The sequence below is a fragment of the Octopus bimaculoides genome, chromosome 24, assembly GCF_046866305.1.
Source record: "Octopus bimaculoides isolate indiv1 chromosome 24, ASM4686630v1, whole genome shotgun sequence".
NCBI lineage: Eukaryota > Metazoa > Mollusca > Cephalopoda > Octopoda > Octopodidae > Octopus > Octopus bimaculoides.
The window spans coordinates 31,840,650-31,857,928 of NC_142951.1; the positions used below are offsets into that span (position 1 = coordinate 31,840,650).

General features: G+C 35.3%; 1 protein-coding gene across 2 annotated transcripts in view; it reads right to left on the bottom strand.

Moving 5' to 3' along the window:
- Positions 1-5,036: 5,036 nt before the first annotated feature.
- Positions 5,037-17,279, bottom strand: part of LOC106880767 (sarcoplasmic/endoplasmic reticulum calcium ATPase 1) — a 108,685-nt gene continuing 96,442 nt past the window's right edge. The window contains exon 25 of one of the 2 annotated variants that reach the window (XM_089341057.1): positions 5,037-5,458. In XM_089341057.1, the coding sequence (XP_089197183.1) occupies positions 5,439-5,458 (20 nt within the window). In that variant the 3' untranslated portion in view covers positions 5,037-5,438. The remainder of the gene's footprint in view (positions 5,459-17,279) is intronic. The other variant, XM_089341056.1, reaches the window with a different exon arrangement.

Below are 17,279 nucleotides of genomic sequence, written 5' to 3' on the forward strand. Positions count from 1 at the left end.
TAAATTTTTTTTTTATGGGGTGAGGTGATGGTGGGATTGTAGATATTCAATAACATTGACCTTGGTACTTTGCTAGTTCTTTACATTATCGACTCCTCAGAAGAATGAAAGGTAAAGTTGACCTCGGTTGGATTTGAACTCGGAACATAAAAGTCCATTGCTAGAATGTCCCTTACATCATCCTACACTCCCATAATAATAATAATAATGATTTCAAATTTTGGCACAATGCCAGCAATTTCTGGGAGGGAGTAAGTCGATTGCATGGGCCCCCATTACTTAATTGGTATTTATTTTATTGAGAGAGGCGGAATTTGAACTCAGAACATGAAGATTGAAAAGCATTTTGCCCAGTGTGCTAACAAATCAATCTATTCACTGCAGAATTACATTAAGGATCAACATGTCTGTGGAGTACTCAACCACATGCATGTTAATTACGAAGCAGGTAATTTGGTTGAGCTAACAACTGAATCCTTATAGTCAAACAGAGAGAGCACTGTCCATAGCTGCAATTATAGTGACCGTAACATGGTATGGCACTCACATCAGTGGCAGGCTTAAAAGGGGGGAGTAAGTTGCCCCTTCTGCCTATAGATTGGGGAGAGTCCTAGACCATTGGCCAACTGTTGGGTGCTGACAAGCAAGTGAGCTGCTATTGCACAGCAACCTTGTCTTTAACTGTGCTTGTTACATTCTTGTACACCTCTTGGTATTTGGCATAAATTCTGAGAGAGGCAGTCTGGTGGTGGGGATGGCACCAATTGCCTTACTCACCATCGAAAGAGGCATTTTGTTCAGAGAACTGAACAGTCAGTGTTGACTATGAAGGACAGCTACCACTGCCAACCCCTAGCACAAGACAAGTTTCATTTTATTAATAAAGGGCAGGATATCGATGAGACTTAAATGCAGAATGTAAAGGGACATGGGCCTAACTAGAACATTGCAAGGAAATCTGTTTTCTGTTAACTCTACAAGAAAAATAATCATTTCTAACATAAAATACTAGGTCACATATATCAGGAGGTGATGCAGTGGAATTAAGTCAATCCCTCCCTTTCGTCATTACCTAGCACTTTACTTTTCATCCTCTTTGCATTTTTGTAGTTGTTGGTGAGTGTTGTTGATAATATAAAGTCAACTCAATAAGAATTTCGCTGACCCCCTCCCCGGCCGACCCACTCCCAACCCCCAGGGATATAACTACTGTTTTAGATAACTCTGTTCAACAAAAAACAGCTTCATTATCCCACTGCATCCATTTCTTAACGCTGAGAGGAGGGAAAATTTTTGAAACGCATTTCTTCGGTACAATACGGTGTGTGTGTGTGTGTGTGCGCATGCGTGGAGGTTTGCACCGCACGTGCTGAAAATTAGAACAAAAACAAAAACCCAGTAACACTAATGCAATTTAAGGGCCAATACATAAAGACCTGTAAAGATTGTGTGACAAAATCGTTTTCACTGTACATAGTAAATATAGATTGGTTGCTGGCAGGATTTGCCTTTTTTTTTTTTTCTTCTCAAACTGAAGATTAATTCTAAATAACAGTAGTAGTGGTGGTGGTTTAGTGGCTTCTGTAATAGTCTGTATAATAGTCTTCTGGTGAAGCTGAAATAAAAGGATAAACAGGGGGAAAATATATATATATATATATATATATAAAAATATATATGTGTGGTTGTGTGTGTGTGTGTACATATATATATATATATATATATATATATGTGTGAGAGTGGAGAGTGATGACCGGGCTTAAAGAGAGAGAGAGAGAGTTGGGATGAGAGATTCTCTTCTCTGTTTTGAGAAATCAGAGTGAAGAGGAAGATAGCAGAGAGAAAGAAAAGGGGGAAAATGTGTCAAAGAAATGGCGAGAGTGACATGTAGACATTGGAGAGTGTCCACACAAGGGGAGACAATGGAAAAATAAACAAACAAACAAAAAAAAACTAAAAATCAAATCTACAAATATTTTAAAAATTAAAAACAATTGTAAATGACTTAAAATTAAAAACAACTATAAAATACTTCTCCCCCTAAAAACGAAAACAAATGAAATGAAATCAACATAAATTTTCTTTTTTAAAAATCAATAAATAAATAAAAGATGTTTTGGTGTTAAGAATTTTTGTATTTTATTAAAATTTTTAATTTTTTTCTTAGTTTTTTTTTCTTCCCTGAAACAAAAAAAACTTGTTTTGTTTTATATTATTATTATTATTTTATAAAACTCTTCCCAGTTAGCCTTTTGTTGTTTCTTTTTGTATTATTTTGATTTATATTTTAAATTATGGTTGGTTTTTTTTTCTTCTTTTTGCTTTATATTTTATTTCATTTGTAATTTTATAGGTGCAGTAGCCATCTTGGAGGCATCACAACCCTGACCTCTCCTACCTCCAACATGGAGGAAAGGAGGGAGGACAAGGAAGAGAGGAGCAGATAGTAAGTAGTTCTCTCTCCATATTAACCTTGCACCCCAAGAAAGTGCCCCACCCCCATCTGAGACGAGAAGGTGAAGCTTAACTGGATTTGGGTTAGATTTTTCTTTGTTGATGTTTTTGTTGTTATTGTCTATGTTAGTTTGCTGTTTTAAACTTGGATAAACCCCTCACCCAGCACTCCCTACACAATAACTTCTACATAAATTTTTTAAATAATAATAATAATAATAATAATAATCATTTCTAATTTAGACACTAAGGCCAGCAATTTGAGGAGAAGGGGGTCCATCGATATCAACCCCCCCCTCCACCACTTTTCCCTCTCAAGTACTTGATGGGACTTAATTTTATCAACCCCAGAAGGAATGAAAGGTAAAGTTTGACTCCAGCAGGATTTGAACTCAAAATGCAAAGAACTAGAAATATCATTTTTCATATAGGCCATCAACATGAGGCCAGAAAAATATTTCTGGTGGAGAGGTGAGAAGAAATACTTCAAATTAAACAAGACCTCTAAAACCCCTAATCCCTACTGAGCAGGGGAGGGTCTTGAGGATCCAGCTAAATTCCACTGATTCCTCTTATGCCACTCACTACAAAACTGTGACCCTGTGCTGATACAAGAAATCACACCATTATTACTATTATTATTATTAATACTATTTTTATTAATATTATTATTATTATTATTTAGATTTTTGATCCTTCTCTCTCAGATGTAATTCTTCTCTGTACCTGCTCACCTTTCCCCATTTCTCGTTAAATTTTCCCCAATTTCTCGTTAATCTCTTAAGTTTACATTTCCTTTTTTTTTTTTTTAGGATGTTTGTGTATGTATATGTACGCATGTTAATAATTACAATTTTTATTATTATTTATTAAAACTCATACTAATCCAAGTCACTTTTTTTTTTTTAAATTCTTTTAATCATCTTTTTCAAAAAATTAGCAAACAGCAAAGTCTCTTTCCTCTTTTTTTTGGGTGTTTTTGATAAATTTTTTGTGGTATTTTTTATTTTTTAGTTAGAAAAGTTTCTTTTAAATATTTTTCGGACACAAAAAAAAAAATTTTTCTTTTTAAATTAAATTAAAATGTATAATAATTAAAAAGAAGAAAAATCAAATGATTTAACTTTTATTTTAATTTAAATTAAAATAAATAAAATTAAATAAATAAAAAAATAAAAACTTGGTCTACATTAAAATTAAGTAGGGGCAAGGGGCTGGGTAGGGCTTTAATTTACAGCTAATTAATTAAATAAATAATTGATTATAAAAGAAACACGAGGAGTGACAAGGAGTGAGAGGGTGGGTGTGGGGTTCTATAAAGTTAAGGACCTTGTGAAAAGGATTAAGATGGGATGAGGATTTCAGGGAGCCTTAACTAATGAGATGGATAAGAAGAAAAGGGGGTTTGGAGTGAATCAGCATCACCAAGCTGCCGTATATTTCTTCATACCAGGGGGGGTTGTAAGTACCACCCCCTCCACATACTCTTCAGTAATCCAACATACACACACACGTGTGCGTGTGTGTATATGTGGGTGTGTGCATGTGCAAAGGACCCTGTCTAATTGCTACCCCAAGAAGATATGCTTATTGGGGAAGAGAGAGAGAGAGGGCCCCTAAGTTAATAAGTTTAACCGAGGAAACAAATGAAGAGAATTTTTGGTCATCATGATGGTGGTGGTGGTGGCGGTGATGCTGCTGCTGCTGCCGGCAATGCAGGGGGGAGTGGCAGGGAGGGGAGGGAGGGAGGAAAGATGCGTCCGTCCCCCCCCCTTCACGAGTGAGCAGAGAAGGTGAGAGATTAAGAAGAAGTAGAAGAATGCCTTAACCCCCCCTCCCCCGAGACTCCTCCTAGCTTCTGCTAATCCCACCCACGCGCCCACCCCCCCAAATCGCACCCACACACCTTACCCCATGCCCAACTGACCTGCTCCCAATATCAACCCCCCCTCCTTTTTCCCCTCCCTCCCTCCCCACCACTACCATCACAGTCACGAAGACGACGACCGCCGCCGCCACCACCACCATTACCACCACCATCAGCACAGCATCAAACCCTGTCCCCCACCACCCCCCAGCCAGCCTCTGTCACCGTCCAGTAAAATGTGTGTATGCGGAGGGGGGGGAAGGTGACGTGCATGTTGCACCTATGTGCAAGTGCATGTATTCACACACACACACACACACGTGTACAGTGAGTGTTACAACGTTGGGGACAGCAGCAGTAGGTGGAGGCGGTGGTGACGGTGGGTGCTGGGTGAGGGCTTTCAAGACCAGTTGTGTGGTGGTGGCGACGGTGGTGGCGATGCTGAGACAAACCCCCCTCCCTCGAAACCGACAAAGGGAGATAACTCAGCAGTTACAAGAAAAAAAAAACGTATATATAATATATATATAGGAAGATGGTCGTGGTGAGGACGGAGGAAGTGATGGACAGAGGTGGTGGTGACGGCCTACAGCAGTTGTTGAGAGAGAGAGAGAGAGAGAGAGAAAGAGAGACAGACAGACAGACAGAGACAAGACAGAAGAGAGACTGAGTGTGAGAAGGAGAGGACGAGAGAGCCTCTACTAGTTTCACCTCCCTCTCGACCAAATGTTCTTTCTGGAAAGAAAAAAAAAGGGTGGATGACAAGGGGCGAGGGGGACGGGAGGGGCACAGCAGATGTAAAGAATGGGGGAGCGGGGAAGATGGGCGGCGAGCTCTTTTTTTTTTCTAAAATGTAAATTTTGAAAAAAAAAAAAAAAAAAAAAAAATCGAAAAAAAAAAGAAACCCCCTACATCGAGATTTATTTTCAAATAGTAGAAGTGGTGGTAGTGGTAGTAGTAGTAGTAATAGGAAGAAGTAGTAGTAGTAGTAGTGGTAGTAGTAGTAGAAGAAGAGGTGCGAAGGTAGCTGATAGACAATGGGAATCCATTACACATCACTCAAAACTGGGCTTAAACTCTTGGGTGTGGTGTCTTAAGTTTGAAGTTGCTTCAGCAATCAGAAGAAACCAGGATAGTCTGTAAAGATGCAATATGAAGAGAGAGAGCGAGATATAGATAAGAGAAATATCAGAAACAAATGTATATATATGTATATATATATATTCATACAAGAATTTACATTAAAAATTAAAAAAAAAAACATTAAATAAAATGAAGTGAAGTGAAACATAAAACAAAAGCCCTAATAAAGTGAGGAATTATAACTCTAAAGAAAACTAATTGCAAATGAAACAAGATAATGTTAAAGACTATATATATATATATATATATATATATATATATATATATAGATATGTGTGTATATTACAGAAAACTACTATGCAAAGACTGGAAAAAAATTGTTTGTAGAAAGCAAGAATTTCTGGAAAAGACCAGAAGGTAAAAGTGGTAGAAGTGAGCAGAAGGATTAGGGATTAGTGTGGTCCTTTATTTTGGCGTCAATGAAGAGACCAGATAGACAGAGAGGTAGACTGACAACAATTACAAAGAGACACACACATACATTATATATATGTATATATATATATTGGGTTGGTGCATAATTATTGCGGCTTTTTTTCAACAAATTTTATTCAACAAAAACAATGACAATATTTAACAAAATACATCTTTAAATGGCATTCTGACCGTCTGCCAAACAAATAGGAAGCAGTAATTGAAGTAGATGGTGAATATGCTCCAGAATAAACATTTAAAGATGTTTTTGTTACATGTTGTTATTGTTTTTGCTGAATGAAATTTGTTGAAAAAAAGCCACAATAATTATGCACCAACGCAATATATATATTTGTTGTTTTTTGAAATTGGATTTTTCTATGTACATTGAACTCCAATGTCAAAGAAAAAACATTCTTCCATGTTCTCATGTTTATAAGTTCTTATACCTATATATAATATATATAGACACACACAAGTACTTGAAAGAAAGTAAAAACCATGGGTGAAAGAGAGAGAGGGGGGAGAGATTTATTGAGATAGTTTAAGAGTGGGGGGGGGGGCAGTGTTGATAGGGCAGAAGGAAAACCCTTGTCCACAGACAATTTAACCTCATCTCTGTTTCTGTGGAGAAGCAGGAAGAACAATTTCTCATTGCCCCATTGAAATACTGGGGGAAAAATAGAGAACATTACAAATATTATTAATAAGAATAGAAAGATATGGCAGTGTGAGAACGAGTAAAAGAGGAAAAACTCCATCACTGACATTATATTATATATTATTTGATATCATGTATCTCCTGTACAGCAAGATATCTGTTTTGCTCTGGCCCTTTTCTCTCATATTTACCCCTTTCTACTCATTATCTCCTAATATAAATTTGATGCCCCCTCTGCCTCAGGTTGCTTAGTCTTGCAAGCTGCAATGGCAGCCTCACCAAGTGCTGTTGATACAATGAAAGTACACAGGACATGCTGTAAAGTGACAAGCATTAGGATGGGCACCCCAGCCAGAAGAAAACGTGCCAAAGTAGAGACTGGATCATGATACTGTCCCTTGGACCCATCACATTGTATCAAACTCCAAGCCATGTCCGGTCTTTGATAACTTTGACATATAGTTTGTTGGCTTTCTGGAATTTTGAAAATCTAAGAAATCAGCAATTATGTTGATTGAACACAAGACTCCATGACTATTTGACATGGTTGATGAAACGTTGTGAAACTGGAAGTTAGAAGCAAACCAACCCAGTAAACACAAGTAACTGAGTTGCAAGCTTGGTGTCCGGTTAAAACTCATCCCAAACATCAAGTCTTTGTCTTTGGCTATAGTTTCTCATCTTTATCTCCGCCTTAGCGAAGACCGAGATATTGTTTCCAGTCGGATTTGTTTGTTTGTCCATGGACAAGATACCTCAAGAACCGCTGGATGGATTCGGACGAAACTTTCAGGGATGTTTAGCCTTGTGACTGGCACGAACTGATTAGATTTTGGGATCAATCCGGTACTGGCCAAGGATTCTGGATTACCTTGCTCGTTTTTTTTTTAGTTAATTTTTGAGGTCAGGTTCATTTTTAGTATTCTTGTTTCTGAGAGCAGTCAAATTTCAGATATTCTCATTTTAAAAAACATCTCTGGCTAATCATTGAGAGGATGTTACTGTTGCCTTGGCAGAGGTTTGCAATCTCTGAGTGCTCTTGTTTAGGTATATATTTCTGCTGACCAATCAATCAGAAACAAATACCAAATTTGATAAAGCTATTACCGTCCAAGGGGAGATTACAACATGTTTAACCCATTTGCTATCAAACCTACCTCAACTGGAAACAATTGTCCTGCTCCGTGAACACAGAGGAGAAAGTTATAGACCAGTCATGGGGAACCTATGGGACTGTCCGCATGGCACACCTGATGAGGAGGCACATGTGTCATGTGGTTCACTTCTTGAAAGAGGTTGCCCATGCCTGTTATAGAGGGAGAAGACAAAGAGAGAGAGAGAGAGGGAAAGAACCAAACAAAAATGAAAAGAACAAAAAGAGAATTGGTTGAAAAACTTAGTATTGGAAAAAAGATATTTGAAAAACCAAACAAACAGGGTGTTGAGGGAGTAGGAGGAGAATAAGTAAATAGGTAGGTAAGGAGGAGTTATACTACTAGAAGTAGTGGTGGTGGTGGTAGTAAGGGTTACTTGTGGTGGTGGTAACTAGAGGGGGGGAAAATAAATCACAACCTGAGAGGGTGGTGCCAAGTGGGAAGTGAGTCAGTAGCAAATGGGAAGAGTTATAACACGTAGGAGGAGGAGTGGAGGAGAAGAGGGATTATGGATTAAAAGCCAGGGAATTAAAAAGAAAAAAAAAAAAACCACGAAAACACATGAAAAGGACACTATATAAAATCCACCCACCCCCACTAATTATTTTACTACCCTCCTCTATTATCCTGTAGCCCTTAAATCAATCCTTAGTTATAAAGGAAAAAAAAAAAATGTTAAAATAAATTAATAACCGACTTCTGCAGTCCAAAATGTGATTTCTCTAAGTGCGGCAGGGGAGGAAATGGTACTTACCCATGTGTTGACTTTGGATAACCACATACAATATCTACAGAGAGGTTATGTTATATTATTAATATATCATAAACATAATTATAAATACAGATATATGGGCCTATGGTGTATTGGTTTGTGACTCACTCCTAAAATAATGGTTTCAAATTTTGGCACAGGGCCTGCAGTTTTTGAAGGGAGTTGGTCGATTACATTGACCCCCAGTACTTGACCGGTACTCATTTTACTGACCCCCCCTGAAATGATGAAAGGCAAAGTTGACCTCGGCGAAATTTGAACTCGGAATGTAAAGACGGACAAAATGCCATTAAGCATTTCCGTCTGACATGTTAATGATATCGCCAGGCCCATGGCCTTCACTCCTAAAACAATAATAATAATAAATATTAGTAGCATAACAAGGAAGCCTTAACTTTGAAATTTCTGTATCAAAGAACAAAATTTCATTGCCACTGCCCCGCAAAGGGAATGTTGACTGAGAAGTTTTAACTTTATAACTCTTGATACAAATCCATCTGGGACCACCTCTTTTGATATCAACCTGTCTAAGATTGCCCCTGGTTCAAACTTGCTGTTTTAAAGTGACCTAGAACTTTCCATCAAGATTTCAAGCTAATTTATGTTCTAAGTGATAGTTTAGTAACGACAGAGTTCTTTTAGTAAATTTTTGATTATTTAAAAAAAAAAATTAATTGAAACAAAAGTAAGGTATTAATTATTTCAATCAAAATACAGTAACACAAGGGTAGTTATGGAAGAAACAACTAAATCCTATTAATTTTGTATGTGTGTGTGCGTCATTAATTCTAACGAACAATACACACACAACTAATAGAATAAATTTAAACATCATTTTAGAGTTATCCTCATAATCATATTTAGTCTAATTATATTATCCTAATTAATAAACCCAAACATTAGATTTCATGTGTGTGTGTGTGTGTGTGTGTGTGTGTGTGTGTGTGTGTGTGTGTGTGTGTGTGTGTGTGTGTGTGTGTGTGTGTGTGTGTGTGTGTGTGTGTGTGTGTGTGCATACGTACATGGTTTTTAAACATTTTTTATTCTTATCTAAAAAGGATTTATTAATGAAGCTGATTACTTATGACAGTGTATTGCACAATTTAAAATGGTCCTATAAACTTTAATATCTGGAGATTAGTTATATTTAGTTTGAGGGCACAGTTGACTTAAATTTTATTTTAGTATTTAAGAAGATTTAACATTGCACCTTGTCAAAATTGATGCTAACCTATTAGACAGCTGTTACAATAATGTTTGCAATAGAATATATATATATATATATATATATATATATATATATATATACACATTTGTTAACAAGGCAACCAATGGTTTCATGTGAAGAGATCTTCACAATTATTCAAGTATACCACATTGGAATGTTGGTACTGGTTTCTTTTTGCTGATTTAATATACTACAGTTATGTTTACAATAGTGACTATTCATATTAAATCTCAAAAAGGAATCTCCCATTTATACATATATAATAAATAATTATAAAAATATTGTAACAGTAAATAATGCCATGCTATTGCAAGCTTTCTGAAGGTAGTGACAAATAAAAGCTTTAAAACAAACCAACGAAGGCAAACAAGCAATATATTAAAGAGACAAAACAATGAAAAGAAAAAAGTTAAAAAGGGTGGCAGGATACTTATAATCCATTGAAACTCAACTTCAGATTTTCCCCTCTTCTTTTAACCATTTCAGTACAAAAGGGACACACATGCATTCCCTCCTGCAATACTCAAAAGATGATTCTGATTTGCATTATAGTATTAATGTATAGGTATGTCTGTGTGGTTCAGAAGTTTGTTTCTAAATTACTTGGGCTTGGATTGAGTCCCACTATGGGCTAATTAGTTAGTTACCTTCTCATAATAATACTGACTCATAAGGACTGGTTTCCATGGTTTCATATATTCGCCACCCGGACGGGACACCAGTCTGTTGCAGGATTTCTCATTTTTGCCAGCTGAGTGGATTGGAGAAACATGACATGAAGTGTTTTGCTCAAGAACGCAACACATTGCCTGGTCCAGGAATTGAAACCACAATCTTACAATCATGAATCCAACATACTAACCACTAAGCCACAACCTGACTCCACTCCACTGTGGGTCACCTTGGACTGACCAAAACCTTGTGGGTGGATTCGTTAGACAGAAACTGAAGCCTAATGCTACTTGTGAATAAACATCGCCATTATACAAGCAATGTTGATGGCATTCAAAGCAATAGGAAGGAAATATCTTGGTTGGAGACTAGTGAGTATTTGGCATCCAGCCTGACCCATGCCAACATGGAAAAGTAGATGTTAAAATAACCATGTATTTAGTATAAGAAAGATTAAAAATATTCTCTACTATAAGCACAAGGCCTGAAATTCTTGGGGAGGGTGCTAATTGATTATAGTGACCTTAGTGTTTCACTGGTACCTGTTCCATCAGCCCTGAAAGGATTACAGACAAAGTCGACCTTGGCGGAATTTGAACTCTGAATGTGAAGCACTTTGTCCAGTGTGATAATGATTTCACCAGCTCGCTGCCTTAGAAAGATTAAAATATCAATTTCTAACAATGGTACAAAGTAATAAATACTTAAGGGTGGAAAGTAGAAAGAGCCATTTAAATCCCCCCTCACATCCAATATCACCACGACCACCACCACCAGTATTCTAAAGGCCCTGGATGGTTGTAAAATGCAGATGAGATTTGAAATCAGAATGTGGAGATAGAGAGAGCGAGTAACTAAAATATTACACATGGCATTTGTCTACCCCTCCTACCAAACAACTGCCCCGTGTTCTAACCGTTTGGCATTCAAATTGTCCTGCCAAATGTAATGTTTATGTATTCATATTCTTTTGAACTACTCATTCATTATCTCATAGCTTTGAGCTTTTGATGTTATCGTAGGGTAAGTGTGAAAGGTTGGATCTGGCCAGTTTGAACATAAAACAAATAGGATATTTGGTCCCAATGTTTAAATGCTAATGGGTTGGTTGTTAGCCAATTAATTATTAATGAATGAGGCTGAGTGTATTTTTTTGGCTGTTTAGAATTTAGACGAAGGTTCAAGTCATGCAAAGTGTGATTATTATAATTTTTTTTTTTTTTTTTTTTTTTTTTTTTTTACTTGTGAAGTATTAAAAGAGCAAAAAAAAAATCAATAAACAAAACAAGACAAAGAGAAAAAAATGCATTCAAGGATGTAGTAAAAGACAAAAATTAATAAAAATTAAAAATATATTATAGAAACAATTATTAAAAAAAAAATTTAAATTGAACAACCAGAGAGAGAAAGAGGGAAAGAAATAGAAAAAGAGAGAGTGGGAGAGTGGGAAAAAAGAGAGACATTGATGCCAAAATAGCAGACACTGCTATTAACTGTTTTTTTGATGAATTTTGAGAGCATTGCAAACATAGTACATCAGAAAATACAAGTAAATCTTTCTGTAAATATTATGCATTGTAAAGCAATTTGAGATAGAAAAACAAAGAAAAAATATTATATACATATATATTAAATGTATATAAATATGTATATATATATATATATATATATTATATATATATATAAATAACCTGAAAAGAAACATATAAAAATAACATAACAAGCAAAAAAGAAGAGATAAAATAAGAAAATAGACAAAGAAACTTACCAAAATCTAACAAAATGATAAAACTACCACTAATAGTAATAGTAATAATAATAATAATAATAATAACTAACATAGGTACAATGCTACACATTTTGTGGGTGGTGGGGGTTTTGTTGATTAAATCATCTTGCAGTACTTCGCTGATAGTTTATTTTGTAAACTCACTAAGAGAATGAAGGGCAAAGTTGACCTCAGCTTGATTTGAACTCAGAGCATAAAATTACATAACTGCCACTCTTACTGATCTACAAAAGATTACTGTCATTGGGAAAAGGTCCAAATTTTTGCAAGGAATAGAAATGAAGAGCATGTGTGACCTTCATGCCTTTCTCAAAGTCAAACATATGTAGTCTTGTGGATTTGGTTTGACAAGCTGCTTCACATTGAGGCGTGTGATTTGACCAAAAATCCTGACAAAGGAAACAGACATTTATGATGATGAAGTAGAATTGATTGTTCTGAAGCAGGACTCAACTTCTTTTACAGCCGATTTTTATTTATTTATTACATTTACCTGAGGCTGCACTGTACCTCATCATCACTGTTTTATGTCTGTTTTCCATGCTGGCATGGGTTAGATGCCCATCACTATGCTTTTTGATGGGTCAGAGACCATATCTCATTCAATCTGCATTTTTTGCCAGGTGTCTATGGCTGGATACCCTTCCCAACACCAACCACTTTATAAAGTGTACTGGATGCAGCTTTTCATGGCAAAAGCATTAGGGAGGTTGCCACACTCTTGACGAGATTAAAAAGAGCTATTGACCCCATCACAGGTAATGCTTATAACATATATAAATATATACAAAAATTAAATTGTGGCACAAAAGACCTAAAAACCATCAACTACTCAATGGTTCATACATAGATATTAAAATTGTTTTGGAAAAATGTCTGAGGCCTACAGAGAACACTTGGATGACCTACTTTATGGGTTGTGGCCAACTTGTTACTGACTCCTACACTAGGGCCATCAACTCAACTCTCCTAGATAATATTAGGCACTTTTACAGAGCTGTGAGTCATTAGACTAATCAGGTGGCCTCAACTCCACCCAGGTACCCAGTTTCAGCCAGGTGACAATTGAGAGTTAAGTTTTTTGACTGCAGTCCCCAACAATTAATTGGTGGTGGCCTGAAATGTAATAGCTGCACTCTTAGGCTAGGGGACTTGTACCCTTCACCTACTCGGTCACCTGCAGCAGACCCAGTTCAACAAAACCACTGAATTAGTAATTGATTCTAATTCTGGTATTAACACAAATTTGGAGTTAATACTGTTTTAAGGAACCAGAGAGAGAAAAAGAGAGAGAGAGAGAGAGAGAAAGAGAGAGAAAGAGATATAGACAGACAACACATTCAAATTAAGTTTTAAGTATCACATTAATTATTAGCTGTTATTTCGAGGTAGATATGAAACTACTTGTATAACTCATAGGTAGCACAATGATAATGAATGAATGATGGAATTGAACAGAATGCAATAAATTGTAAAAAAAAATCTTGGATCAAAAATGCAAAAAAAAAAAATTAAAAAAACATCAATAACAGAATAAAAAGCAATTTAAATAACATATAAACAGTTAAAATATACAAAACGAGTAAAACAAAAGAGAAAAAAAAAAAGCTTTAATAATAGAACGACATGCAGTTATGACATGTTGGGTATATATGGAGACAGAGAGAGAGAAAGAATATATGTAATGAGGTAGAATGGATGTGGAGATGTCAGATATATTTATATAATACATATGTAATATAAATTATAGAATACAATGTAATATAATATATATTTAAAGGAGATATAAAGTATGCATTATACATTTTATATAATGCACATTTAATATATCATTTAGTATATATTATATATAAGCAGATGATAAGGAAGTGAAGAGGAAAGTGGGGAAAGAATTTTTACGAGAAAAATTATATATATGTATATATATATATATATATATATATATAAAATGGACTCAATGAAGTTTACTAAGCTGAGAAAAAAATCAAAAGACATCTTAGGTTAGAAATGAGATCTTTGGGTGATATCTTCTGAAGCAAAGTGAAGGGCATTGAGTGATAAATGAATAAAGGGGTTAGATGGCTTGGCTCTTTGCGAGACGAAATAATTCATTGATGGCAGAGTCTGTGCTAGGTTAGACAGTCTAATCAATAGAATTTAACCATTTTTGGAACCTCATTTCTGTTGAAAACTACACTGAATAAATTGTGAAACTTGAACTGAATTCGAAAATAATGAAGAATATAAAGAAATAGCTTTGTAGTTATTAAAAGCTGATGTTTCGTAGTTTTATGGGGAACTTCTAACTTGGATCAGTTTAAAACAGAGTTTGTACCATAGAAGCAGAGGGCAGTTTTGCGAAGGTTGGTATCAAAAGGATTAACCTTTTAGAGGAAGAATAGACGGAATTAAGGGATCAGAGCGTTGATTGCAAAAATATGAACATGAAGAAATACGAATAGTTACTCCACCGACATCGATAGTGTATATGTGGTTATATAGAGGAAGAGAGAGAGTCACAAAATAGTGGGCTTGAGAGAAATAGCAGGGGAGGTGATAGTAAAAGAATCATCCCAGAAGGAGAGAGAGAGCCGATGGTATAAGTGTGGTAAGGGAGGGACAGAGACTGTGTGTAAATAAGCTGGAAGTGACAGGAACTCACACAGAACTAAATTCTACAGCTATATCAACAGGGTGCACCTGTTTCATATATATGCTGGGTGTGTGTGTGTATATATATATATATATATATATATATATATAGCTATTTTGTTGAGTCAGCCCCAACTGAACAGACCTGTGGTCAAAAAAAAGATTTCCAGAAGTGACCATCTTGTCTTTTGAGATGGGTTTACCTTGGACTACAGTGACTGTTGCATCTTTCCTTTGAAGATGGTAGCTTGCAATTTAAAGGAAGATTTTGCTGCTATTATCTAGCTCGGGTCAATCTCGTAATGGATACAGATAGAAAGGAAGGCTAACTACATAATGGCAAACGTTCCTCCCCCCCCCATGGGTTAATAATAAGAGGAAGAAGGGCTGATTGGGGGGGGAGGGGGTTAGTTTTATGCTTGTATCTTTGGTCGTGAACTTCAGATCAAGAATTTGCAATGTGATTTCAAATGCCATGTGTGAGAGAAACTAAACTGTGCAAACAAAGAGGTAACTGACGAACAATAAGCATATTATACATATATACACATATAGAATATACATTAAATATATGTATGTATTTATGTATAATGAAAGCAAAGTCCAAAAATCAATTCTAGCAAAAAACATAATTGAATGAAAATGAATAAGAAGATAAAAAATAAGCGATGTTAAAATACATGAAAGAATGAGTGAGAGGAGAATAAAAAATGTGAGTAATGAAGAATGGACACTGAATAAATCATCAAAGAAATGAAAAATGCAATAAATATAATAATAATAATAATAACGATAAATAACGATAATAATGATAACCAAGATACTTGAAATAAAATTGAAGTAACGTGCTAAAAGAGATGAAGATAAGATAAAGAAATTAAGAAAAAAAAAGATTTAAATAAATAAAAGTGTTGAAATGCAATGCAATGCATATATATATATATATATATATATATATATATATAAAAGTTAAAATAAACTGTCTCACCTAGAAAATCCAGATGCCAAAAAGTCCCTTCTCGTGTTTGTTCGAGGGCAGATGGCAACATTTTATTATTTTTTTTTTACATCCCTATGGCGTAAGAAAAACTGACCCCTTGACAAATTTTAGGGAGATATACTTACTCTAGAGAGGAGAGGGGGGTTAAAGAAGTCAGATCTGATATCGAATAGACAAAAAGATTATCTTCTTTGAAGGCATTTATATAAAAGAGAGAGTTTTTTTTTGGTGCCTGAATCTGCTTTATTGGACCTTTTTTTTTTTTTTTTTCTTTTTTCTCGGTGATGCTTTTTTCATTTTTTTTCTTTTCCAAAATTTCGTTTCTAGAATATATATATATGCTGCATGCGCCACAAAAGATTATCCGTTTTATATAGACACATCTAAAGGTAAGCAAACATTTTTCTTAATTATTTTTAGTGTATGTGCGTATATGGATATAAGTTGCGGGAGAAAATCTTGTCATTTAGTCTCTTTAAGATTTCCTTACTTATGGACACCTTGTGTTTTCTTTCCATCTTTTTTCTTCTCCAAAATTCTTACATTTTATTCCAGCCGTCATCGTTGAATGGTGTCAAAGTAATTAAAACACAGATCCCACGTTGATTAGGATAATAAAAGATTAAATTTCAATAGAATTTCCACACACTCTCTCTCACACACACACACACACACGCTTCATGTATTTTACGTATGCACCCAAACAGTAAAACGCAGTGCATATGCACTTGAACAGTAAAAACATACAAATCAACTTTATTGTTCAAAACCTTAAACTTGAAGGCCATGCTGGAGGCCAAACTTGTTGGCCTTTGATACCAAGCTTTGGTGGACACACTAGAGACCAAGCTTGATGGCCAAACTGGTGACCCAAGCTTCTGGTGACACACCCCAGAGATCAAGCTTTGCTGGTCACAATGGAGAACAAACTTTTGGTTTGTATTCCCTAAGTTTCTCTTTTAAATGTGTGAGTCTTAACTTTTTAATGTTGTCAAGTGACAGGGAATCACTCCTGGTCTATTTGCTACTTTAAGCCATCTTTTAATCAATCTATAACATAGACCATTATTTGATAAATCTAAATATTTCCAACTTTTAACCAGGGGGAAAAAAAAAAAAACTTAATTTCAGGACAATTTATGTATTTTTGAGGGGAGGAGGAGGAAGGGACGGACTTTCATTTACAAATATATAGTTTGTATATCTCAACGTTGCGTATTTTAATAAAATTCTGTGGCTCATAGAGCATCACAAATTAAGGACAAATAAGATATACAGAGAGAGAGAGAGAGAGAGAGAGAAAGAGAAAGAGAGAGAAAGGATTTATGATAAAGAAAGAAAAAGATCTTAATCCTTAAATTTCACTGTACCAAAGTTTAACTGGCATTATAATTTATTTTACTATCTATATATGGATATATATATTTAAATTTTATTTATTTATGGAATTGAAAATTAGTATGTATGTATATT